At 51.6% G+C, this 25,433-nt stretch overlaps 1 protein-coding gene and 1 long non-coding RNA gene across 3 annotated transcripts; one reads left to right on the plus strand and one right to left on the minus strand.

Moving 5' to 3' along the window:
- Window positions 1-569: 569 nt before the first annotated feature.
- On the minus strand, window positions 570-13,657 carry OTUD5 (OTU deubiquitinase 5). Its single transcript, XM_032963538.2, has 9 exons — window positions 12,740-13,657; window positions 9,800-9,893; window positions 7,317-7,381; window positions 7,027-7,183; window positions 5,763-5,911; window positions 4,715-4,900; window positions 4,004-4,247; window positions 3,281-3,406; window positions 570-2,197 (listed from the first exon to the last, which is right to left on the minus strand). Exons 1-9 carry the CDS (start codon window positions 13,421-13,423, stop codon window positions 2,049-2,051), a joined length of 1,854 nt encoding a protein of 617 aa, XP_032819429.1. The 5' UTR covers window positions 13,424-13,657; the 3' UTR covers window positions 570-2,048.
- A 4,703-nt stretch (window positions 13,658-18,360) lies between these two features.
- Window positions 18,361-25,234, plus strand: LOC116947598 (uncharacterized). Of its 2 annotated transcripts, none has more exons than XR_012945679.1 (4): window positions 18,361-18,593; window positions 21,402-22,483; window positions 24,028-24,072; window positions 25,130-25,234. It is a non-coding gene; the product is annotated as an uncharacterized LOC116947598 (long non-coding RNA). The 2 variants fall into 2 exon arrangements; XR_004403693.2 differs by lacking the exon at window positions 25,130-25,234 and adding an exon at window positions 24,336-24,389.
- The last annotated feature ends 199 nt before the right edge of the window (window positions 25,235-25,433 follow it).

Here is a 25,433-nt window from a genome sequence, read left to right on the forward strand (position 1 = left end):
CCAATGTGTGGGTGTACATGGCGTTGTCGTTCGTGCAAATTGCATCTCATTGCTGCCATTGCAGATATTTGCAATGCGACAGTTTTCGCATCGAGTTGCAGAAAACCACAGACAAGTGGAAAGGCAGCTCAGAAATCATGCCAGCAAATTTCCCAAGCTTGGCGGCCCTACGTTGGGATGTTGGGCCCAACTCCATTAAGTTATTTGCTCAGCGGCAAAGCAACGTGGCTTTACAATCGCAGGTTACTTTAACTGGAAATTAGTTTTATGTAGCAATGCGCTCACTCATTTACTCACTCAGTCCAACTCGCACCCACCCACTTACTCGCTCAACTATTTCACCAGCACGGAAACCCACACGTGGACCCATAAACTTGGAGCTGGGAAGCAACCACCCACTGCAGAGCGGCCGATTTTGGGAGCGAGGAGGCAGCGGCGTCGGGCAGTCAATAGTGGAATAAATCACGCGTGACGGACCAAGACTTTTTACATCCACGCAGCGTCTTACCACGGTACCGCCAGCCCTTTTAGTGTTTCTGCGCAACAAATCGGTACCGTTCACAGCATCGTGAAATTAACCATGTATTTGAACAGTAGTCAAAGTTGTACAATAACAGCTGTTCCTCGCCTTCCAGATTATAACACCGTCAACACCAGCAGCCACTCGGCACTGGCAAGAAGGGGAAATGCCTGGGCCGGACGTGCTGTGGAACCGCGCACCTGTAGAGTCAGCAAGGCCCACTCGCCCATCCTACAGGACGCAGGCCACTGTTCTAGTTCTACAAGACACCTACAGAAATGTCACGCAACACCTCAGCATTCACATACAGGTAGCAATGAAAAAATACAGGAAGACATCGGCTATACCGAAAGTGAAGTATGTCATTTTAGGTACATTAATAATAAAAATAATAGTTTTGGTTACACATCTAACTAACGTGACACGGCGGACTACGGTAAAAAATGAGAAGCCACGCGGCGGCGGCGAAGGCCGTCCTGGCGACGTTGCCGAGAGGCCGCGGCCCACGCAGCGGCACGGGTTGCTGGCTCCCGTTTACTCTTAGTACCGGAGGGATGGCCTCGAGTCGTCCCGTTTCCTTTAATCGTCGAAAAGTTAATTTCTGCTCACGTGTGAGCATCGAGGCTAAAATGGTGCTCATCTCCCATTTACAGCCCCCGAGCCAGTAGTGGAAACTCCACATTCCTATGGCGGGGCCGAGTCCACCCATAGCACAACCACTGTTGACTTCCCCACGATGCGGTACTCATTTTAATCGCCCCCGGGGGGGGGGGATGATGGACTTAGTAGGCACCCCCCCCCAATCGAGATTTGAACTCGGAACCTTCGATTGCGAGCCGCTGGCGCGCTCGACCGCCGAGCCACCCGTTTGCCAGTTTTCCTCGTACGGGCTCTGTGGCGCCAAGTCTGGCACTGTCGATCAGTCTCAATTCCACAAGTCCCTGCTGGGGAGCGAGTGACGACTTGCCCCGATGCTGTGACAGGTATAATAATAATGATGATGACCCAAACAGAAGCGATCAAGTGTCCAGAGGGTGCTCCAAGACGGAGCCACGCGCTATTGGGCTGTATCTGGGGACGTGTGTGTCGCTGAGAAGTGCGTCAACTGTGTCGTGTCACTGTGCTAAGTAGGTGTCACTTTGTAAATATCACTGTGTGCCCAAGTGGCACTGTGGGTTTCGGCATCACTGTCGAGGTGTAACTGTGTGCCTAGGTGTCTGTTTGTGTTACTGTGTACGTGTCTATGTGTTGCTGTGTCTGAAACTCTGGGTGTCTCTGGGTGCTACCATCTACTGTTGCTGTGCTTAGGTGTCAATGTGCTCAGGTGTCGCCGTTGTCTAGGTGTCGCGGTCTCATTTGTCGCCGTGTCCCGAGTGTCGCTGTGTTAAGTTCTCAGGAAGTGCCGCTTTCTCTTGCGTTGCTCCCGTGTGCTATGATCGTTGCTATGAGGCCCTGGGGGGCGGGGACTGGTGAAGCCACGCGGGGGGGCCGAAGGGAGTGCGTTCGTTTTGGGGGAGGGGGGCTGCCATCAACTGCTGTCGGGCGAAGGGGGGGCACGGACACTGCCGGGGGACTGGGGGGGGCCCCCAGCATGCTTCCTCAGGCTGTCCAGGTATTCCTGCTGAGATGCAGCCATTACCGAGGCCAGAATGTCATCATCTTCCCAGTCCGTGAGACCTGCGCAGTGTCAACAAAAACAAAGATCCCCTGTATAGCCTTGAACAGACTGTGGGGGCAAGTACTGTTAGCGAGTAGCTATGGAGGCCGGAACGGTACACGAGGGGTGGGTTGCCAGCCTGTGTCTCCCGAGTGGCGATGTTTACACACTTCACCAGATACTTATTTGAGGCCGAGTCGTTCAATGGAAGGCCGAAGACCGGTTCAGATAAATCTGCACTGGTGTTGGCCATGAGCGAGAATGGAACTCGGGTTGCCGGGCTCGTAGTGCAGTGCGCTAACCACTCCCCAGCTGCGCAGTGTCAATATGCATGCACACGCATCCCCAACACACATCCACGTACACACAACAGAGATGTACAGAAACGTGCAGGTGGGTACACAGCACTGACATGTTACACAGCTCCCACGTACATTACACAGCTCCCACGTACATTACACAGCTCCCACGTACATTACACTCACTTCAGACATCACTTGCACACATTCAACACAGCACTGATACCATCGCACACAATCACCCCCTCACATCCACAGTACTCCCAGTACACACTTCACTTGCGCATCTCCAACACACAGCTACACTTCACCAATGTACAATTGCCACACACCACCCACATGCAGCCCCCACACATCGTACGCATTTAAGCCGCTTACATTACTACAGCGCCAACAAATGATTACCATGTTTTGTACAAATGACGTGTCAACTAAAACTATAAACTTTTTTCTTTTATCAGGGAAGGTCCATTGAGCTATATAGCTCTTATTTAGAACCGACCTGGCCACAGATGGTAGCTCAACGAAGTGGCTTATCATGGAGAAATTTAGAGCCAAATACTTTTAATGCATGTTTCTAAATGTGGAGGGAGGGAAAAACTGGAGGACCCGGAGAAATATCCACGCGACCACGGGGAGAACACGCAAACTCCAAATATACAGGCGTCAGGGTTGGGATTTAACCCACAACCTGTATACCGGGCGAGGTACTGAACATCTCGCCACCGTGATACAAGCCTGACATGTGCAGCAGGCGAGGGGGTCGGGGGGGGCAGGTGAGAGCAAGGGAGATGTCGGGCTCACCGAACGCCGTCGGCGACATCTGCTGCATGACGGTGCGTGAGTCGAGGGGCTGGCTCGCGGCCCCGTGGAGGCCTGTGAAGGCCTGGCTGCTCGAGGGCTGTGGGGAGTACACGTGGGAGCTTGTGCCTGCACACGCGACGGACACGAGCGTCGTTATGGCAACTCCCGTGCGCCACACGCGACATGGTTGCTTCTGCGCAAAGCGAGCGGCCACGTTACTGTCTAGGAACGGAGATGGCGCGTGGAGAAGCGACACACGGGGGCGCGTTCACAGCTCGAATCCGGCAGGCTGTCCTCGTTAATACCGTGGCGGTGTGTATTAACCATGAATACTAAGCGCCGCCTGCTTCCAGACTGTGTTGTCTCATCCACAGTTCACCACATTGCAGGTCACAACACAACTCGCCCACCCACCTACCCACCCACTCACAAATCCTTTCACTCATTCAAGCATCCACCAATGCACTCACCATAATGCAGGTCACAACCCTTCTCTTTATGGGTCTTCCCTGGCACTGCTGCACTTCAGAATTCTCTCCCATCGTCACTTTCCCAAGCTCTTCAAATAATAACTTTGCTCAATTTAAGAGATGCGTTAACTCTTTATCTATTACAACTTGTATAATAGTGCTGTTTGTTGCTGGCCACTTGATAGTTTTTGGCTTTTGAGCCTGTGCTCAGCAAGTGTATAAAAAACACATGGGGGGGGGGTAAGGAGCTCACCGGCAGTCGGGGAGGGAGGCTTGGAGTAGATGGATGGGCCGGGAGAGGGAGGTTTAGGGCCCACGGAGGAGGGCCCTCCCCTGGGCCCCGGCTCGCTGCCCGTGGCCTCCGGGGGGTCAGGGGAGCTGCAGAGCGCGACGCGGGGCCGGGGCGAGCGGCCCCCACTCTCCTCCGCAGGGCCCCCGCCCCCCACCCCAGCAGCGGCTGCTGTGGCCGAGCTGCAGGTGGCGGTGGCTTTCCTGGGCTGTGTACGCAGCACACGACGTCGCACGAGACGTCGCACCACGCATTGTACAGGCATCGCAAACGCACATCAACACAAAGGCCAAGTTCCATCGTATAGCCTTAGACTATTGAGGCAAGTGCTGTTAGCGAGCGCCTCTGAAGGCCAGCACGGGACATGAGGGGGTGGGTGGCTAACACCACGCCGGGTCGCCTTTGTCTCCCAAGTGGCGATGTTTACGCATCACACCAGGTACTCATTTGAGGCCAAGTCGACCTAAGGAAGGCCCAGAACCGGTTCAGATCATCGTCGCTGATATTGGGCATGAGCGGAACTGAACTCGGGTTGCCGGGTTCGTAGTGCAGCGCGCGAATCGCTGCGCTACCGCTCCCCACACTTAACACAGCACACACACTAACACAGCATACACGCCTGCGTGGTGGTGATGGTACGAGTGGACACCTGTGTGGCAGTGTGAGTGGAAGCACCTGTGTGGCTTGCTTCTCGTGTTCGCGCAGCCACTGCAGGTAAGACTCCCTGGCCACCTGCTCCTCAATGGCCTCGTTGGTCGCCTCCCAGTCGGTTGCCCGCTTCTTGTCCTCCAACATCTGCTGCTCGATCCAAGACTCCTCCGACGTTTTGATGGCGCTCTGCATGAGCGTCTTATCTGCATTCTATGGTGTGCACCGCCACAAACCCAAACACCCGACCACACGATCACACCACACAACCAACCACGACGGCAGGACAAACACCACCACATGCCACCCGCACCACCCATTACACCACAAGATGGCACAGCCACACGACAGAGCCATCAAAAATAACACCGACACACAACGCATTACCGCACAAACTCTGCACCAACACAAAGAAACTCGTGTACAGTCAGACTTTTGAGACCCATGCTGTTATAAACCACATTTTTGCGGCCCGTTTAGTATGTTTTCCTTCTACCACACCTCTGATTAGCACGACTGGCTACGTACGGTGCGAAAGAAGTTCCAAGTACATAGGAAATTGCAGACCTACGAGGAGTAGCGTGGCCAGAATGAGATTGCACTACGTTGCTAGCAGCTTGATGTGCGGTGCTTTTGGGCCTGAACTCGGCAACAGTGTTTTTATTAAGTTTCTCAGCTTGGTCTGCGTGTGGAGCATTTCTCCTCAAGCTTTCGCCATGCACCAACTGTATTACTGGCATCCTGAATTGCAGCAGTGCGTGGCGAAAGCCTGAGCAAAGAAATTGTCAACTCACAGCCCAACAAACAGAAGACCCCATTTCAAGTGTCAAGTTTATTTGTTTTAACCACGCGGTGAAAACTCGAGACCAGGAGGAGTCACTTGCGAGAGAGACCTGGGTCATCAAAATTACAAAGAGCAATAACATGAAAATATTCAGACGACTCAACAAATCGAACCTTGTGCGTAAACAAGTTTTTTTTTTCCATATAAATTTCCCGTCACAAGCGTTGGCTCGGAAAAAGCACTTTTAAGAACCGTTCACAGTGAATTCAAGTTGAAGAGATGGCGGCCTACCCCAGGTTTGAAGGAGGGCAGGCCCAGCCCCACACCGATGGTGGCCTTGTTGGGGTTCACGACCGAGTTGTAGTGCGCGTTTTGGTGATAGCTCACACGGATCGGCTCGTTGTCTGTCCTGTAAATGCTGTGGAACGTGTTGATTGGTTCTGTGGCAGGAAACACGATAGGCGTTTGGCAGTGAGAAAACGTGTACAACGCATCAAGTGCGCTCCAGCAGGCTCAGCTTTGCGATATATATTAAAATGTTTCACCAGGAACATCCCTCGAGGTGTAAAAACGTGTGCCCAAGGGTGTCCCACCAGAGTGTTAAGTGGGCGTACAAGGCAAACACGTGAGGACACGTGTATATACAAAATACACACAAACGCTTGCACATACACACGTGTGTATATATACACACGCACACATGTAGTACAGTAGTCCCTTAACAGTGACATTGGTTAACGTTTCACCTCTTAAAGAACCCCATGGTTTCGAGTAACGTTAAGGAACGAAACAGTAAGACTTCTCCACAAATCTGGCTGTCGCATGATGAAGCTAATTGTAATTACTGGCGAAACGTCGTACTCAGTTTGTAAATGTTGTGGCTTGGCTCTCCAACACACTGGTGTGCTGTACTAGTGACGAATTGGCATGTCCTATTTACGTGACAACCCTTACTAGTTGGCTGTGTCGGGTGGTGGCAATTTTTTTACGACACATTTATATATTTACGCGATCTAACCCAAAAACCTCTATTATGCAAGTTGTATTTGTTTAACCAGGTGGCAACTCCAGAGAGCAGGACGAGGCTCATTTGCAAGAGGGAACTGGGTCATCAAATGAGAGCCAGGCACTGGTAATCATTTCCTGTGGAAGTTTAGTAATGAACGTCGGATGGGCTCGACCTGCCAACCGACTTGCCCGTGTACACTGCTGCTGGGTGGGCACAGGCGACAGAGGGGCAATGCAGGGATCTTGGCCCCATTGTTTGACTGCTGCGCCGAGAGGTAGAAACGAACCCACGACCTCCAGATTGTCCCATTTGGTAACCATGCCACCGCTGTGGCACATTCCTCCGTTTCTCAATTCCAAATCTAAAATGCGTTATGTCCATCGCTCTAGATGTTTCTATGTGCGCGGTATTAACCGTTTTTGTTTTTTATCGGTTTTCATTTTTCATTTGAATACCGGTCATGCAGAAACAACACTTTTGACGACCCTGCAGGCAACAATGTAAAAACAAGTCCAACAAGGAAGCGGACAGGTTTGGGAGCAGCACCTGTGCTGTACTGGTACACCTCGAATGTGCGGTTGTACATCTCCGCCATGGCTTGCATCTCGATGTGGTTGCCATGGCAGTGGTTCATGCGCTTTCTGTTCACGTACGTCGTAAAGTCTTCCGTGACATAGTTGGAGAAATAGTCTGCGTTTTTCATCTGAAATGAACAAATGTCACGGTTTATGGGAGTTCATAGTATTACAAAAGATAAAACAATTTTTTTTTTACGGTGTCCTTTGTTTTGGTGCGAAAATCCAGGAATGGAAGAGTTGCAGGTGCGAGGCACTCACCAGGTAATCCATACAGTGCTTGCGCACGACATCGTGCATGTCCTGGTCCCCATACACTTGGTCTGCTGCTCGACACAACAGGCACACACGATACGTGCACATGCGGCACGCACACCCATACCACATGCACACGCGCCACACGAGACACGCATCACACGCACATGTCATGCGCACACGACACGCACAAAAAGACACGTATACGCAACATGCACGACACACGAATATAGACGCCACGCGCACACACGACATACATGCGACACACGCAAACAGAATATCCACAGACACAATTAGCACAATGCATCACGTACGATACACACACGATGCACACAGTGGCAACAGACATGACCATGGCTGATATCCCAAAAAAAAAAACCGTGGAATCATGCCCAATCACTGCGTGCCGCAAATTTCAGCAGTGAAGCGATGTGGACCACATCTTGTGCTTCAAGTATTGTGCCCAACACACACCTACTCAGAAACGTGTTCCACTAATTCAACTGTCAAATCAAACCGGCGACCTCTGGCTTGCAAGTCCAGTGCGTTAACCGTTGCACTGCCACCGCTCACTTCGTTTGTCAATTGATGCTTCCAAATACGAAGGCGGCCCCATCGGCATCGTCCAACGTCTCACCACGTCCAGCTCCCTTCAAGCATATTTATCTCTGGCTCTACAGTCCATAAACTCCCGACCACATCAAGTTCCTCGGCATCACTCTTGAACCCCACCTTATCCTTCCGACAGCCACACCAACCGCATTCTTAAGATCTGGCCACCTCAGGGCCCTTCCATCGATTGAGTCCACTCGTCCCTCCGAAAAAAACCAATATCCTCGTCCGCACCTTAGTCAGGTTTCATCGACTGTTGCCACTCCGTCCTTGTTCGATCCTCGTCGAGTAACCTCAACGCCAAAAGTAGCATAACAATGTCGCCCCCGTTGTCCTCCAAGACCTGTCATCCTCGGCTAGATTCCTTCACTTGGGCTCCGCTCCCTACTCCACTGACTTCCCATCATCGTCAACAGCAAGGTAAGCTACAACATCGCCCGCCTGTGACACTGCCGCTCTACTTATGGTTGTCTACCGTATCTCTCTCCGCTACCGTCACCCTGCACTACACCCCACGGTAGAACTCTCCGCAGCAACTGCGTTACTCGCAACCTCCTCCCTCTCTACGCCAAGGACCCGGACCATCATTGCTGGGCGTCGTTTCCCCATGGAAGCCCCCTCCGTCTGGAACGCCATCTCGCTGCAGATGCACATTCACAGCGGCACTCAATCTCCGCCGAATTTTAAGAGACACTTAGAGCCTCACCTCTCTCGCCAAGCTTTTGATTTACGCCGAGCTTGGCTCTGTGCGGCAGCCACAGTCATTTATGTCCGTGAAATAGTGTGCACTATAAATAGCATTTTATTTTAAAAATGTTACAATTGTATTTTCGTTGCTTGACATTTCGATATGTGCGGCTGCCTGGCAATCGTTTTTTTTTTCACGTGGTTACTGGTACAGTAACACTCCGCTTTATGTCGGGATGCGTTCTTGAAGGTGTGACGAATATTGAAACAATGTAAATAGAAGCAATTTAGAAGTTAGGTGGAGGCAAACACTTAGGCGACGGATATAAGACAAGATTAATGCTGTCAGCGATGTGTGGGTTGAGGCGACGCAAACCAGGAAGTGGCATTAATACATTGACGACGTATTTGCAAAATTACGTAAAAGGGGGAGAAGTAAATGGGGGTATGACTATAATCTTTTATTTATTTTACAGCCCCAACCTATACTTTTGACTCTTAGTTCACCGTGACCCAGGCTAAAATCAAGTGAACCACTGGGCAGCAGCAGAGGACCCTTCTGGACAGAGTTGATGTTAAAAAAAAACAGGAGCCAGACTGAAGATCCAAGCGCCAAAGAACCTGCCTGAGGGCGAATCCGGCGGCAGTGGGTGACCTTAAACCACACCAGGACTCCCCAAGGGGGGCGATGTGGATCACATCTGATGCACGAGTGGCGATGATGACACAACAATCCACTCTGCAGCCGTGCGGACATACTTCACACAATGGAACGCATCGTGAACATAGTCGCCCTTTATAGTGACCTTTCGGCGAGACAAAAGTCAATTCCGCATCTGATGATGTACCTAACTGAATCTCTCATCTCGACCTACCAATGTCGAGTTGCTATTCCATACAGCAGAAGACTACACAAAAGCAATGTCCCCTTCGCATATTCGTTTCTCCGCGTGAAAAAAAACGAACAAAAGTGTTTCTTACACAAACCATCAGCCACAACAAGGCCTTCTCCAAGCTTAGAGCTCAACAAGACAAGCAAACTCTGGACCGGTTTAATCAGCGGGCAAGCTTGCTTGAATCCATGCTGGTTAACTGCCAGATCTTAAGAGGCAAGGAAGAACCCTCTCCCGACATTATGGGGTGCCTGGCAAATGAAGCCGCTCATGTCTGGCGAATGCTCTGCCACTTACCAACAGCACGGAAGAGGCAGGCTCCGTCTTCTGACATGCGCTTGATGATGAAACCCTGATTCTCCTTCAGCACGTTCTCAAACCACGCCTCGCCCTGCACGCGCGCGCACACGGGAGTGGGGACTCGTCAAGACTCCCCGCCCACCCCCAACTGTGACCCGGTGCAAAGTAAGGGAAGCTGGCTGGGAAGCTGCGATGTTACGGTCGCGCAAGACAGATCGCGAGTGGAGCCCCTTCAACGTTGAAGCAGCTGCACACTGGGTTTGGCGACGCGGCCCAGCAGTTGCACGCTCACCGCTTATGGCAGTGGTTCACGCTTCGGATCCAGCAGACCACCCTGGTTAATAATGCGGTGTGTAATGTGTAATGCTACGTGCCGTCTCCTTCACCTCACAGTGAACGTTAATACCCCGTGACGTCGTTCGGAATGAGCAGGCCATCGTGTGTCGCTGTCATGATCCATTTAAAAAAAAAATTCCACCTCAAACTACTCAATTAGGCAAAATACAATGCAATTGCTGCCCCCTACTGGACGACAATTGCCCACTTGCTTGCCGGTGCCGAGTAGTCACCTTGTGCCGGCATAGGGACAGCTGTCAATGGGGGTCACCTTCGAATCGTTTGCGATGGGATGTGATCAAAAGGGCGCTTTGAGTTGGCAAAGGCATTTAAGCAAGCGCTACTCAGATCACTATTTCAGGTTAGCAAACCCAAACGCAGCCAAACACCTGTTACTCGTCAACAGCGGCCCTCAACCTCGTATGTGTGGCTACCCCCAACCAAGCCAACTTGATAATTGGGTTCCATTTCTATAGAGTCGGTGTTTCTCCCATTTCTATTTGCTTCATCGTTGTACCTTTTTTATGTTACCGTATATTGTCCGCTTTGTTCCCCAGGTCACTCTTGAAAATGAGAGACTATCGTGGTCTCTGAGTGCTCACCTGGTTAAACAAAATATCACTTGACACTTCAGTGACAAGAGACACGCGTGTGCAAGCGTACGGCATAGCCTGCGCCGATGACACCGCACGACCAGCCAAATGCCAGGGCAAGCACGACTCACACCTTGATTTGACGAGCAAGGCGACGTGAAAGCCATCTGTGCACACACAAAGACAAAGATCCACCGTATAGCCTTGACATAGTGTTTGGGCAAGTGCTGTTAACGAGCACTTATGAGAAGGCCGACACGGCACACTATGGGGTCGGTGGCCAGCACCACGCCCGACCGCCTTTGTCTCTCTAGTGGCGATGTGCCATCCGTGCACGTGCACACAAACACGCACGCACCCTGTACCTACAACCCTTCAGCCCCCGGGCGGCCCCATCCTTCCAGGAATGAGGCGGCTCTATAAATAAAAGGAGGCTTTGCGCGCAGTCGACGAGCACAGGGCCGAAAAGGCACAACACGTCCAGCGGGGCCAGCGACAGCGAAAAAAGGGCACAGTCAAAAAAGCCGCGATGGAACATTGCTTCAAGGTGGACGTTAAAGGTCTCGTGGCATCGTTCGAAGGAGACGTGGCCATCCGTGTGCCGCAGCGTCACGATCTAAATTTGTCCCAATTCGAGAGGGCACTCCACCCCAAATTATGCAACTGGGAACGCAACGCGATCATCGCCCCCTGCTGCGCAAACTTAGCAAGACCCTCCTAGGATAAAAACAAAGTCGAAGTCTCGGTGAGGGTTGCTTTTCTCGCCGAACAATAACAGAAAATCAACACCGTGGCACACGAAGCGATGGCCAGTGTCTCCGAGAGGAAACATCGCCTTCGTGAGCACCGCGACCTCGAAAGGACTTCGTCAATGTGCCGAATGAACACACGTGTCCATGTAAACAACCGTGTCTCCCCCACCGCGACACCACCAACGAAACCACATCAACGAGCCGGACAAACTCGCCACACTACTAAACCAAACAACCACTCAACTTCCATGACCAGCCCCACGCTGCCACACCATAAACATGACACCAAGGACAATACCACCACCACGTAAACCACAACCACCCATGCCACTGCCAGATACCACACCCACACAGCACAACTCCATCACATACCAAAGAAAAAGATCCACCGTGTGGCCTTAACAAAGTGTTAAGGCAAGTGCTGTTAGCCAGCACCTATGAAGGCCGGGACAGCACACCAGGTGGTGGCAAGCACCACGCTCGGGCGCTTTTGTCTAGAGGCCATCCATTGAGTAGGTCGCAAAAATCTGTCAAAACTTGACCCCTCCACCCCTCCCTCCCTGTACTCACGCTGACTTCTGACACCTCCCCCCACCTCCCCCGAATCCTATAGAACGGCCGATATTTAATCGACGCAGAAACGATCAAGGATTAATAATATTCACGTGTTTATGCAAACAGACAGTCCACCGCCGGACCATCTAACTCATTTGAAGGCCAATGTAGACAAATTATTATCGAGGCTTCACCACCCCTCCGTTTCCTATGAGTACATTGTCAGTAGACCCCCCATACACAAGCGTACGCGTTTGGGTTACCCCCCCTCCTCCATGTGTACGGACTAAATGGATGGGCCCTACCCAGTGGAGATGTTTACACACCGCACCAGGTACTCATTTAAGGCCGAGTCGAACTAGGGGAGGCCCGGGACCGCTTTAGATCTTCACCGTCAGCATTTATTGTCCGTGAGAGGGCATCGAACTCGGTCCGCCGGTTTGGTAGCGCACTTCTAGCACCAATCACTGCGCCACCGCTCCCCACATCACACAACAGCAGCCGCCATTCGCCACTGCATGGCGGTGATGCCACCACGGCGGTTGTGCCAGGCTAGGTGCACGCCGAGGCCGCGTGAAGCGTCAAGGGCTCGCCGACAGGTCACGCGACAGACCCAGGTGCCATGGGTTGACCCGACTGAGATGACCGGCAGATGAACCAGCTGTGCCCCCTACTGTTGGCACACATCGCACACCACACACCTGCTCCCCACTCGGCGCGTCCTGTTGTTGCTGCTGCTGTTGTTGTTGGGTGGGCCCGGCCCCGGCTTCATGTTCATCTTCACTGTTACATCCTCCTCCACCTCCTCTATCTCCTCCACCTCCTCCGACCACCCCGGGGCCTCGCTCCTCGCTACGCGGGGAGGCCGAGGCTCTCTGGCCCACAGCCCCCGGGCCCACTGGACCTCCGCCAACGCCTCCTACACCTCCTCCAACTCCACCACCTCCTCCTCCTCCCCCGTGGTGGTGGCTGCTGGCCCTGTGGCTCTTGCGGGAGGACCTGTGAGGGGATGCGCGGTGCCTCCTCTTGCTGTGGCTGGGGCCGCACTCCAGGCTCTCGGCGTCCTCGTAGGCGGCGCGGGCCTCTCGGGGCCCTACCCCGGGGACACCGGCCACCCCGGGAACCCCCGACACCCCGGACACCCCGGACACTCCGGAGACCCCCACTACCACGACGCCGCCGCGATCTCGGTCCACGCGGTCCCCGCGGTCTCGGTCCCCCCCGCGCTCGTCCCGCGCGGCCGGGCCGGCCCACGAGCCCGCGGGGCCCCGGGGCCGCGCGCCCCGCGCCTCGGGCCCTGCGGGGAGGCGGAGGCCGTGCGGGAGCTCGGCGCCATCGCGCTCAGCCTCCTCCTTCTCGGGCTTCTTCTTGGGCAGGATCGTCATGGCGAGACGTGGCCGCCGCCGCCGCCTTCACCCCGTGCTTCCCTGCTTCTTCCGACGCCCTGATGCCCCCCCTCTGAATGCTCGCGCTACCCGCCGTGTTGCCCTGCCGCTTCTTCTTCTTGCTTCACTTCTGCTTCAGATTCCGCCGCCTCCTGCTGCCCCCGATCGCCACGGCCCTGCTCAGCCTCCTCCTCCTCGTCCCTTCTCTCGCGACGACGACCCCCAACCACCCCCCACCACCCCCCACGTTTGCGTCTCCTCCTGCTGCTTCCCCCGATCGCCCCCCCCTCCCTTTTACACCCCCCCCCCCCGTTTCTCCTGACAACAGCCCCCGGCACCCCACCCCCCTCAGCCTGTCCTGCTCCCCCCCCCGCGAGTCTCCCGAGGGCCGCCGCTACCGCCGCCGCCGCCTCCGCTGCTTCGTCGCCGCTTCCCCGACGCTTCCCCGATCACGGCCCCCTCAAAACATGGCGGGGTGCGCGCATGCGCACGGGCTCCCTATGACGAGCGCGCGCCAGGGGGGAGGGGAATTGGGGGAATGAGGGGCTGGGGGGGGGGTAAAGAGCCCCCGCAGCCACCTCACCCCCGCCTGACCCCCCCCTTACCTCAGCCCCCACCCGCCTCACCTCGCCCCCCCCGCATCGCCTCGCCCCCCCCCGCCTCACCTGTGCATTCGTCATCGCACGCCGGTATGGCTGACGTCACGTCCACGATTACAGCAAAAGTGAATTTCCACATGGCACGATGTGTTTGTTTTTACGTAAGATTTTAATTAGACAACACGTTTAATAAACGTATTTTAAATATCCTCAATTATCGACAAGATATAAAATAACTTAATTCATCATCTTAATTATTAACATTGAATACTTTTCAAGAACTAAAACTATGACGATGTTGCACGTATTAAAATAACTCGTACATTACTAGTCTTTTGTCCGTCCCAAGGACGGCTGTATTGCAGTAAAATGTGAAACTTGCAAGCGAAAAGCAGACCGCGACGTGAGATATTCATTGCATCAATGCGTGTGCAATTTGTAAGGGTGCGGTGACACAGACCTATTTCATTTCAAGGTTATAATCCCTTGTTTATCACGACATCCTTTTTACTTTGATGTCTCAACAGCGTTACGGAGATCACGTGACGTGAGGGGTCGGTCTTTGTAGTGAGGGTTGTGAGTTGACGCCGAGAAGAGGGGAGGAGGAGCCTCGCCCCCCCCATGTGGAGTGACGTCACCCGCTAATTAATATTAATGAGAGGGGGTGTCCATTTGGAGGACGTCACCTGTTCATGATTATTAATTAGGGGCGCTGTTCGATGTGGAGTGACGTCACCCGCTAATGCTTATTAATGAGGGGCGGGTCCATGTGGATGACGTCACATGTTCATTATCATTAATGAGGGGGGCTGTTCGATGTGGGGTGACGTCACGCGCGTTACACACTGACATTCTTGGGTAAATAATACTGGTAGTAAAAGTAGTGGACTGGAAGCCCAACCGGGATTAATTCACAGGAGGCAGGGGATTAATTGTGTATGTCTGTGGATGTCTGTCCACGTGGGAGGGGTGGGGCTGGGTGGAGAGGAGAGGGTAGGGAGGGGCTGGGTGGGGAGGGGCTGGGAGGGGAGGGTGGGGAGGGGCTGGGAGGGGAGGGTTGGGCTGGGTGGGAGGGGTGGGGAGGGTGGGGAGGGGCTGGTCACCCCGTGGTGCCCTTATAAAACTCAACGTTTAACCTACTCACGCCGGCTTGTGCCCGCTCTCACGGTCGGGCATATTTGCGGAATACACCACGTGGTGCCGCCGTTGACCCTGGCCATTGACCGAGCGACCCAACGTTCCTACCAGCTCCCTCTGCAGGAGAATGTATTTAAAATGCAGGGGGGGGGGTAATCCAATGGCCAGGATTTTCAGGTAGGGGGCGCAACCCCCCAAATAGGAGTTGTTAGTAAGGACTAACAGCTCCTATTTGCGTGTGCGGCGATGGCACAGCCATCGATCGAGGGTCGAATTCGAACCGCGTTGTGTGATCGGCATCGCGCTCGCTGAAGGTAAATGCCTTCAGGGAAGTCGTGTACTGTATACGCAACTACACACAATTCTGTGAGTAACTGCTTTTCCGTTACTTGTTGCCAATTATGGACTCAGACTATTGTCCTATCATGTCATAGCGTCCCTGGCACATAATAATATGCTATACAGTGGCAGTGGGTGTCGCAAAATGCCGATTTATCTCTATATATATAAAAAGGGAAATTTGTGATTGTGTCCGTTCAAAATGTTTAGCGTACTCCGCGACGTGCAACAAACTTGAAATTTGGCATGTGGGTACTTTCCAGACTGTACACCATGCAAAAATTATTTTAAAAAATACACTTTTGGAATTTTTTTGTGGGGGGGGAGGGGTGCGCAATAATGCATATATTTTGCACGGTAAAGTAAGCGGTGACGTCACAATTCTGTCATGTCACCCGCATGCGGCAGCGTTACGAAGTGTGCCTGCTGACGTCACGCATCTCTCCCCAACCCTTCGCGTAGGCCGTGTATCCCGCACAAATGCGCGGCTGGGGGGGGGGGAATAGGTAACAAACGTTTAATTAACCATGTGGCTAGCTCCCATACTGTACACAATGTAAAACGTATAAATAAAGACTTTTGTATTTTGTGGGGGGGGGGGGAATTGCCATGAAGTGTGTGGCGTCAACCCACATACAGGACTGGCGAGAAATCTACAAACTTCGATTCCTTTGCGCGATTAAAATAATCGAATCTTGGCGCGCGTTGGGTTTTAGTTTATTTTTAATTAATGAGGTAATGATGAAAGTTTTATTTTCATTTGTATATGTTATGTTTTTAATTTTTGAGATTTTTTAAAATATATTTTACCCTCGGGCAACGCCGGGTACTTCCCGCTAGTTACTAATAAACTCCAATGATCCGATCTAAATTAGGGATTTCGATCGGATCATTGGGGGGGGGGGCAGGTGCCACCCCCCCCCCCTTACGCAATATGGAGTCACGTCAGCCGTTCATGATTATTAATGAGAGGGGGATGTCCATTTTGAGGACGGCACCTGCTAATGAATATTAATTAGGGGGGCTGGTCGATGCAACGTGACGTCACGAGCGTTAAGGACATTCCTGAGTGATTATAGTAGGTATCCTTGATCGTTTCCGCGTGGATTAAATATCGGCCGTTCTATAGGATTCGGGGGGGTGCGTCAAGCGTACGCAGATCATACACTGGGAGTGTCGTGCTGCCAGCTATGGCTGCAAGTTTGGTCGTACGTGTTATGTATGTCGTTTATTGTTGAATTTAAATCACAGTTCATATGATTACTATAGTACATTGTTTTGAGGGCTTTGTTTTGGTGATTCGAAGACATATGGTTAATCTAAATTGGCTTATGGATGTTGTTGTTGTTGACTTGCACCACATTGGGATTTTTTGCACACAGCGTTTTAATGTTTTTTGAAGATTTGTTGGCTTATTCCAGGATGTTTCTATTGCGCGTCGTCGCTTTGGGATGTTCTGTGTTCATATTTTGTTTGTTTTTCATTTCAGTTTTCATTTATTTGGTATAGCCCTGTGAGCCATTCGGCTCTTGAATCGGGTGCAACCGCAACAAACAAAAAAACATGAACAAGAAAACATCTTAAAGTGACTATGTGACTGTACAAACAGAAAATACAGGAAAAAAACAGCAAAATATTCTTGAAAAAGCACCGTACACCAACGCTGTGTGCAAAAATCCCAGTGGGATGCAAGTCAAACAACAACAACAACCACAAGACAACTTAGATTAAGGCCATCAGTCTAACTCCGTACTACAACAAACATGGCCAAACCAAAAAAACATTTTCGACATCACCAAAATAAAGCCATAAAAGCAATGTAACAGTGATCATAGTTAACTGTGACCGAGTTTTCACAATAAACGACATAAACAACATGTACCACCAAACCCTGCAGCCATATCTGGCTGCATGAGTCACTCCACAACAACAGGAGCATCAGTCGGAGTATCAAATTTTTCAATGCACCTTTAAGATCAGCACACTAAATCAAAATACAGATCATACTTTGCAGCGGTTGCACCCGACTTAGGAGCCGCATGGCTCACAGGGCTATACCTAATAAATGCAACTTGAAAGATGTGGGGGGTTTAAATTTTGATTTAAAGCTTTCGTGACTGCAGTAATTCATATTCTTAGCTCTTTCGGTAAAGTTACGTTTAAGGGAAACAATAAAATTATAAAAAATATATAAAACAATAAAAATTCTCACGTTTCGACCATAACACAAACGATCGTCATCCGGTGTGTTATGGTCGAAACGTCGTGATAATTTTTATTGTTTTCTATATATTTTATTATATTATTGTTTCCCTTCAACGTGACTTTACCGAAAGAGCTAAGAATAAGTTGTGGGGGGTGTAAAAAGTCCGCGTGCGTACAGGGAGGTGGGAGAGGGGGGTCAACGGATGACCCCTTCGGTGATCCGAGGGTAAGAAATACCCACGTGATCCGAAGGTGACGAGTGTTACGATGACGTCACGAGGAAAAGGCAAGAGAAGGCGGGGCGAGAGAGAGGCAACGCCCAGGGAGATAGAGGTGACGTCACCGGTCGAGGCGGGGCGATCGGGGCGCTTCTTGGAGGGCATCGGAGCCGGGTGTGGAGGCGTGCGGCGTGAGCTCGCGCGATAATACAGAAAAGTGCGGCCTCTCGGACTCTCGTCTGGCGGGACCCTTTACATATGTATACAGTACGCTGAAAATAAATTACAATAATTCACCACCTCATCCGTGCGGCGTGACGTCATCAACTCCTCTCCTCAGAACCCCCCCCCCCCCCGCGTCTCCTGACGTCACTCCCTCTCTTCACTTGCTCACCCTAAATTTTGATTTAAAGCTTTCGTGACTGCAGGGATTCATATTCTTGGTTCTTTCGGTAAAGTCACGTAGAAGATAATTTTATTGTTTCTGTGTTTTTATTATTTTATTGTTTACCTTGTACGTGACTTTACCGAAAGAACCAAAGAGTATGGATTCCTGCAGTCACGAAAGCTTCAAATCAAGATAACTCACACTAGTATCACGTGACGCCATCATCCCTCTCAACTCTCCAGTATGGTGTGACGTCATCACCCCTTTCCACCTCACCACCGCAGGTATCTGACGTCACCACCCCACATGCTCCGTCCGCGTCTCGTGACGTCATCACTCCTTCCATCTCACCACCGCAGGTCTCGTTACGTCACCATCACCATCGGACCCGTTCCGCGTTTCGTGACGTCGCCACCCCTCCACCTCACCACCGCAGGTCTCGTGACGTCACCACCCCGCCTGGTCCCTTCGCGTCTCGTGACGTCATCATCCCCTCTATTCACAAACCTCAGCCCAACAGCCGCCGTTCGTCACTAAGTGGTGATGACGTCACAACGGAACCTGGTGCCAGGCCCGATGCCCTTTGAAGCCACGTGAGGAGGTCACGGGACATAACCCAGCAGCTGCCATGGGGGGTTGACCGACTGAGATGACTGGCAGACTGCACCACCTGTGCCCCCCCTATTGTGCCAACTCGCTGTATATTAACCGCCCGGCGCTCCGCTCGTTGTTGTGAGCGTCGCTCCTCTGCCCTCCGTTGTTGTTGGAGGGCGACTGCCTCCAACTGTCCAGTAGCAGCAGCGTCCTTCACGAGCCTCCTCCATAAAGGTTGACACGGCTGGTACCGGTCTTCGGCAAGTCCGCTTAGCTCCACATCCTTTTTATTTATTTACACGCTTTTATTTAACTCACGCTCTCTGTTGTTGTCGTTGTATCCTCAAATCTTGTAACTCGATTTTAATTCACTTCCCAATGTGGTATCGACTGCAAACTTGACAATCTTATAACATTTTGATTTAAAGCTTTCGTGACTGCAGGGATTCATATTCTTGGTTCTTTCGGTAAAGTCACGTAGAAGGGAAACAATAAAATATAAAACATCTATGTTCGGAAAAGATGGACTCGTCCATCTGAATAACTGATAAATCGCTCTCCGTGGTGCTAACGTTAAAAAACGCCACTTTTTTCAAATTTTCTTGCTGTGGTTTTCACACCTGATGATTGCTTGTGTTGCAGTCGAAACGTCGTGATAATTTTATTGTTTTATATTTTTATCATTTTGTTTCCCTTCTATGTGACTTTACCGAAAGAACCAATAATTTGACATACTTATGTCATACTGATGACTACATATTCTATCATAAAAAAAAACATGCATTTTAAAACATTCTTTTTTATATGTTATGTTTCGGCTTGGGTCTAATTTTCCACGCTCAACTGACGTTGGCTGTAAATCACCAGTCCTTTACGTTATGGCAAGCTTCGGGGCCACTTCCTGGAGTCGTGGAGTTCTGCCATTACTCGTACGGTACATTTCATTAAAGCGTATTTTAAAAAAAAAGTTATATTACTTACTAGCTGTACTACCCAACTTCGCCCGGGACTTGGATCCACCACGCCCGGCCGCCTTTGTCTCCCCAATGGCGATGTTCACGCACCACAGCAGTTAGTCGTTTGAGGCTGAGTCGACCTAGGGGAGGCCCAGGACCGATTAAAATAATCGGCACCGGTGGTGGCCGTGAGCGGGAATCGAACTCGGGTCGCCGGGTTCGTAGTGCAGCGCGCTAACCGCTACACTACAATGCGTTGCGCTTCCACATGCGCGGGTCACATGACAGATATGACGTCACAGCTCACTTGCCGTGCAAAAAAATAAATGCATTATTGAGCTCCCCCCCCCCCCCAAAAAATGTTTTTTTCTAATTTTTGCATGGTGTACAGTCTAGAAAGTACCCACATGGCAAATTTCCAGTTTGTTGCATGTCGGGAAAGTACGCTAAACATTTTGAACAGACACATTCACAACTTTGCCTTTTATATATATGGAGATTACCGCATCAGCTTCCATCTCTTCTCTAGCCCCGTGTCGTGCCCGTTGAGCCGCCTCTGTCCGGTCAAACAGGTGCTGCTTGGTCATGCGGGCTCCATTGCCCACCCAACGCAGCCTCACCTGCCGAAGCAGCTCACTGGGAAATGTCTTCACATCTGGCGTTACAAAGGTCCCCCGTACAACCTTCACAGACTGTTGGGGCAAGGGCTGTTAGCGAGTAGCATCTATTAAGGCCGGAACGGCGCACGAGGGGGTGTGGGTGGCCAGCACCACGCCCGACCGCCTTTGTCTCCCTTACACACCGCACCAGGTACTAATTTGAGGCTGAGTCGACCTAGCGGAGGCCCATGACCGGTTCAGATAATCGTCACCGGTGTTTGCCGTGAGTAGGAATCGAACCCGGGTCGCCGGGCTCGTAGCGGAGTGCCCCAAACCGCGACACGATGGCGTTACAGACAAAAACAATGACACGAACAAGCGTACTGCATATTCCATGGGTCTTTCGGTAAAACCACGTAGATAGAAAAATAATAAAAAATATCACGACGTTTCGATCGCAACACAAGCAATCGTCTTCAGGTGAGAGAGATTGCTTGTGTTGCGATCGAAACGTCGTGATATATATTTTTAATCTACGTGGCTTTACCGAAAGACCCATAGGATATGTATTCCTGCAGTCACGAAAGCTTTAAGGGGCCGTCCATAAATGACGTCACGCGATTTAGGACGATTTTTGACCGCCACCCCCTCGTCACACGGCGTCACAAAAAGTCAGACCCCCCTCAAATGACGTCACAAAGCTCTGCCCCCCCCCCCCAATTAAAACATGCTTCAAATCGCATTAAACTATTGCCATTGTAGTGCGTATTTAATGTGGCGCTGCACTCTGATGTTGTAGGAGAAAACATTAAGTCTTTAATTAAGTAGAACGTGTTGTCTATATTTATTTAAAGTTGCGCATTTTGATGTGACGTCACATTTCTCAAACCCCTCCCCCCCTCGTCACACATCGTCACAAATGTCTGACCCCCCCCCCCCCTAGGTGCGTGACGTCATTTATGGACGGCCCCTAAGTCAAGCGTATTGCAGTCCATAGAATCGCGTCTTTCACAATGACGTTTTCATGGAGCGCTTCACAAGTAATAAAGAGATTAGAAAATAAAATTGTTGGGCTGTGTAAGATCGGCTGTAGTTGTTAGGCAGTGCAAGATAGGCTGTAGTTATCAGGCTGTGTTAAGTTAGGCTGTCGTCAGGAGTCTACGTTAGGCTGTAGTTGTCAGGCTAAGTTAGGCTGTAGTTGTCAGGCTAAGTTAGGCTGTAGTTGTCAGGCTAAGTTAGGCTGTAGTTGTCAGGCTAAGTTTGGCTGTAGTCAGGCTAAGTTTGGCTGTTAGGCTAAGTTAGGCTGTAGTTGTCAGGCTAAGTTAGGCTGTAGATGTCAGGCTAAGTTAGGCTGTAGTTGTCAGGCTAAGTTAGGCTGTAGTTGTCAGGCTAAGTTAGGCTGTAGTTGTCAGGCTAAGTTAGGCTGTAGTTGTCAGGCTAAGTTTGGCTGTTAGGCTAAGTTAGGCTGTAGTTGTCAGGCTAAGTTAGGCTGTAGATGTCAGGCTAAGTTAGGCTGTAGTTGTCAGGCTAAGTTAGGCTGTAGTTGTCAGGCTAAGTTAGGCTGTAGTTGTCAGGCTAAGTTAGGCTGTAGTTGTCAGGCTAAGTTTGGCTGTAGTCAGGCTAAGTTTGGCTGTTAGGCTAAGTTAGGCTGTAGTTGTCAGGCTAAGTTAGGCTGTAGTTGTCAGGCTAAGTTAGGCTGTAGTTGTTAGGCCAAGTTAGGCTGTAGTTGTCAGGCTAAGTTAAGCTGTAGTTGTTAGGCTAAGTTTGGCTGTTAGGCTAAGTTAGGCTGTAGTTGTCAGGCTAAGTTAGGCTGTAGTTGTCAGGCTAAGTTAGGCTGTTAGGCTAAGTTAGGCTGTAGTTGTCAGGCTAAGTTAGGCTGTTAGGCTAAGTTAGGCTGTAGTTGTATGGCTGTTGTTGTCGTCTCTCGGCGCAAGTCACGCCCCGGTTTCCACGGCGACGGGAAGCGCGGCCAGAGACGAGAACCTCAGAGCGGCCACCCGTGCGAGTTCCCGTGAGAGAACCCCCGTGAGTTAAACCCCTGTGAGAGTGAACCCCTGTGAGAGTGAACCTCGTGTGAGTTAAACCCCTGTGAGAACCCCCGTGAGTTGAACCCCTGTGAGAGTGAACCCGTGTGAGTTAAACCCCTGTGAGAGTGAACCCCTGTGAGAGTGAACCTCGTGTGAGTTAAACCCCTGTGAGAACCCCCGTGAGTTGAACCCCTGTGAGAGTGAACCCCGTGTGAGTTAAACCCCTGTGAGAGTGAACCCCGTGTGAGTTAAACCCCTGTGAGAGTGAACCCCGTGTGAGTTAAATCCCTGTGAGAGTGAACCCGTGTGAGTTAAACCCCTGTGAGAGTGAACCCCGTGTGAGTTAAACCCCTGTGAGTGAACCCCGTGTGAGTTGAACCCCTGTGAGAGTGAACCCCGTGTGAGTTAAACCCCTGAGAGTGAACCCCGTGTGAGTTAAATCCCTGAGAGTGAACCCCGTGTGAGTTAAACCCCTGTGAGAGTGAACCCCGTGTGAGTTAAACCCCTGTGAGAGTGAACCCCGTGAGTTAAATCCCTGTGAGAGTGAACCCGTGTGAGTTAAACCCCTGTGAGAGTGAACCCGTGTGAGTTAAACCCCTGTGAGAGTGAACCCCGTGAGTTAAACCCCTGTGCGAGTGAACCCCGTGTGAGTTGAACCCCTGTGCGAGTGAACCCCGTGTGAGTTAAATCCCTGTGAGAGTGAACCCGTGTGAGTTAAACCCCTGTGAGAGTGAACCCGTGTGAGTTAAACCCCTGTGAGAGTGAACCCCGTGTGAGTTAAACCCCTGTGAGAGTGAACCCCGTGTGAGTTAAACCCCTGTGAGAGTGAACCCCGTGTGAGTTAAACCCCTGTGAGAGTGAACCCCGTGTGAGTTAAACCCCTGTGAGAGTGAACCCCGTGTGAGTTAAACCCCTGTGAGAGTGAACCCCGTGTGAGTTAAACCCCTGTGAGAGTGAACCCCGTGTGAGTTAAACCCCTGTGAGTGAACCCGTGTGAGTTAAACCCCTGAGAGTGAACCCCGTGTGAGTTGAACCCCTGTGAGTGAACCCCGTGTGAGTTGAACCCCTGTGAGAGTGAACCCCGTGTGAGTTAAATCCCTGTGAGAGTGAACCCGTGTGAGTTAAACCCCTGTGAGAGTGAACCCGTGTGAGTTAAACCCCTGTGAGAGTGAACCCCGTGTGAGTTAAACCCCTGTGCGAGTGAACCCCGTGTGAGTTGAACCCCTGTGAGAGTGAACCCCGTGTGAGTTAAACCCCTGTGAGAGTGAACCCCGTGAGTTAAACCCCTGAGAGTGAACCCCGTGTGAGATTGAACCTGAGAGAGAACCCCTTTCAGAGCGAACCCGTGTGTGTATATCCCTGTGAGTGAACCCCTGATAGTGAATCCTTGTGAGGGGACCCCTATGAGAGTGAAGCCTTGTGAGGGGACCCCCTGAGAGTGATCCCATGTGTATCCCCGAGTGAACCCCTGTGAGAGTGAACCCCTGTGAGAGTGAACCCCTCAGAGAGTGACTGCCTTGCTGAGATCTGGTGTCTTCACAGACTCACAGAGGAGCCAGCCACGGTGCATGTGACTGGAGTCAGATGGTGAGTGCCTCTGGGCCACTTTGGATTCCTCTTTTTTTTTTGTACAGCACGGCGAGCAGTCGCCTCAGCATCACTTCTCAGAATATTGATTTATCCCGGATAAATCCGATGATTTACGAAGCTCTTTTCACAGATGTCCATGGCGACTTCTTCTCGTGATCTTTGCCCCTTGATTTCTCCCCCCAATGTTGAGGACTAAGACACTTGCCAGGTCGTTTGGTCTCATACAGTGTTCAACCACCACGCTCACCTCCACACCGCAGGTCACAATAAGACAAAGATCCCCCGTATAACCTGAATAGACTGTTGGGGCAAGTACCTATGAAGGCCGGAACGGTACACGAGGGGGTGGGTGGCCAGCACCTCGTCCGGCCGCCTTTGTCTCCTTAGTGGCGATGTTTTTACGCACCGCACCAGGTACTCATTTGAGGCTGAGTCGACCTAGGGGAGGCCCGGGACCGGTTCAGATAATCGTCACTGGTGTTGGCTGTGAGCCGGAATCGAACCCGGGTCGCCAGGTTCATAGCGCAGCGCGCTAACCGCTACACTACCGCTCCCCATACACTTGCTCACCAACACACTGATGTACTACTCAACCACGCACTCGGCTCACCACACTCCATGCTACAACGCTTCTCTTTCGGTTTTTCTTCCCTCGCACTGCTCCACTTTGGAATTCCCTCACCCCATCATTGTCTCTTCCCCGCCTCCACCCCCAAGCTCTTAAGAATAATAACCTGGTTACAGTTTTTGTCAAGTGTGAATTACATATCCATTACAAACTTTTGATAACACTGCTGTTTGTTGCTGGCCGCTTGACGTTGTTGGCCTTTTGTTTGTTTTGGCTCAACATCTGTTAAAACAACTGACGGCCTTCCAAATTCCACTCGCAGCTCTCAGCTTCGATGTACATACTGCTGTACGTTGAACTTCTTTCGCACCGTACGTCGCCGACCGCGCTAAACGGAGGTGCGGCGGAATGACAACAAACTTAAGCACGCACCAAAAAAAAAGCACTTCTGAAGCAAACGAGTTTTTCCAATCTCGACGATTTCAGAGTGCACAGCGGCCTCACGTTGGCTTCCCCCATCGTCTCCTTCGCAGCCTCCCAAGGGACGAGGCAACAAGGGTCGGAGCAAGAGCCGGTCGAGCAGCAGCAGGAAGAGGAGCAGCGGCAGCCGCAGGAGCGCATCGCGTCCCCGGCAGGGCGACCCATCATCATCTTCATCATCCCTGCTGAGCCCCGCCTCGCTACTCAACCTGCACTACATCGCGCATGGGGTGCAAGACGGCCTCAACATGCGCGGCTTCGCGTGGCCCCAAGGCCCCGGTGCCAAGAAGGGGGCTCGCAAGGGCAGGAG

The sequence above is a fragment of the Petromyzon marinus genome, chromosome 30, assembly GCF_048934315.1.
Source record: "Petromyzon marinus isolate PM22_M1 ecotype Great Lakes invasive population chromosome 30, UKy_Petmar_22M1.pri1.0, whole genome shotgun sequence".
Lineage (NCBI taxonomy): Eukaryota > Metazoa > Chordata > Hyperoartia > Petromyzontiformes > Petromyzontidae > Petromyzon > Petromyzon marinus.

Coding starts and splice junctions, on each gene's coding strand:
- OTUD5 (XM_032963538.2), bottom strand. CDS start 13,423: ATGACGATCCTGCCCAAGAAGAAGCCCGAGAAGGAGGAGGCTGAGCGC. Junction 9,894..12,739: donor ACGCGCCGAGTGGGGAGCAG/GTGTGTGGTGTG, acceptor GCGCGCGTGCAG/GGCGAGGCGTGGTTTGAGAA. Junction 4,901..5,762: donor TGCCCTCCTTCAAACCTGGG/GTAGGCCGCCAT, acceptor TGCACACCATAG/AATGCAGATAAGACGCTCAT.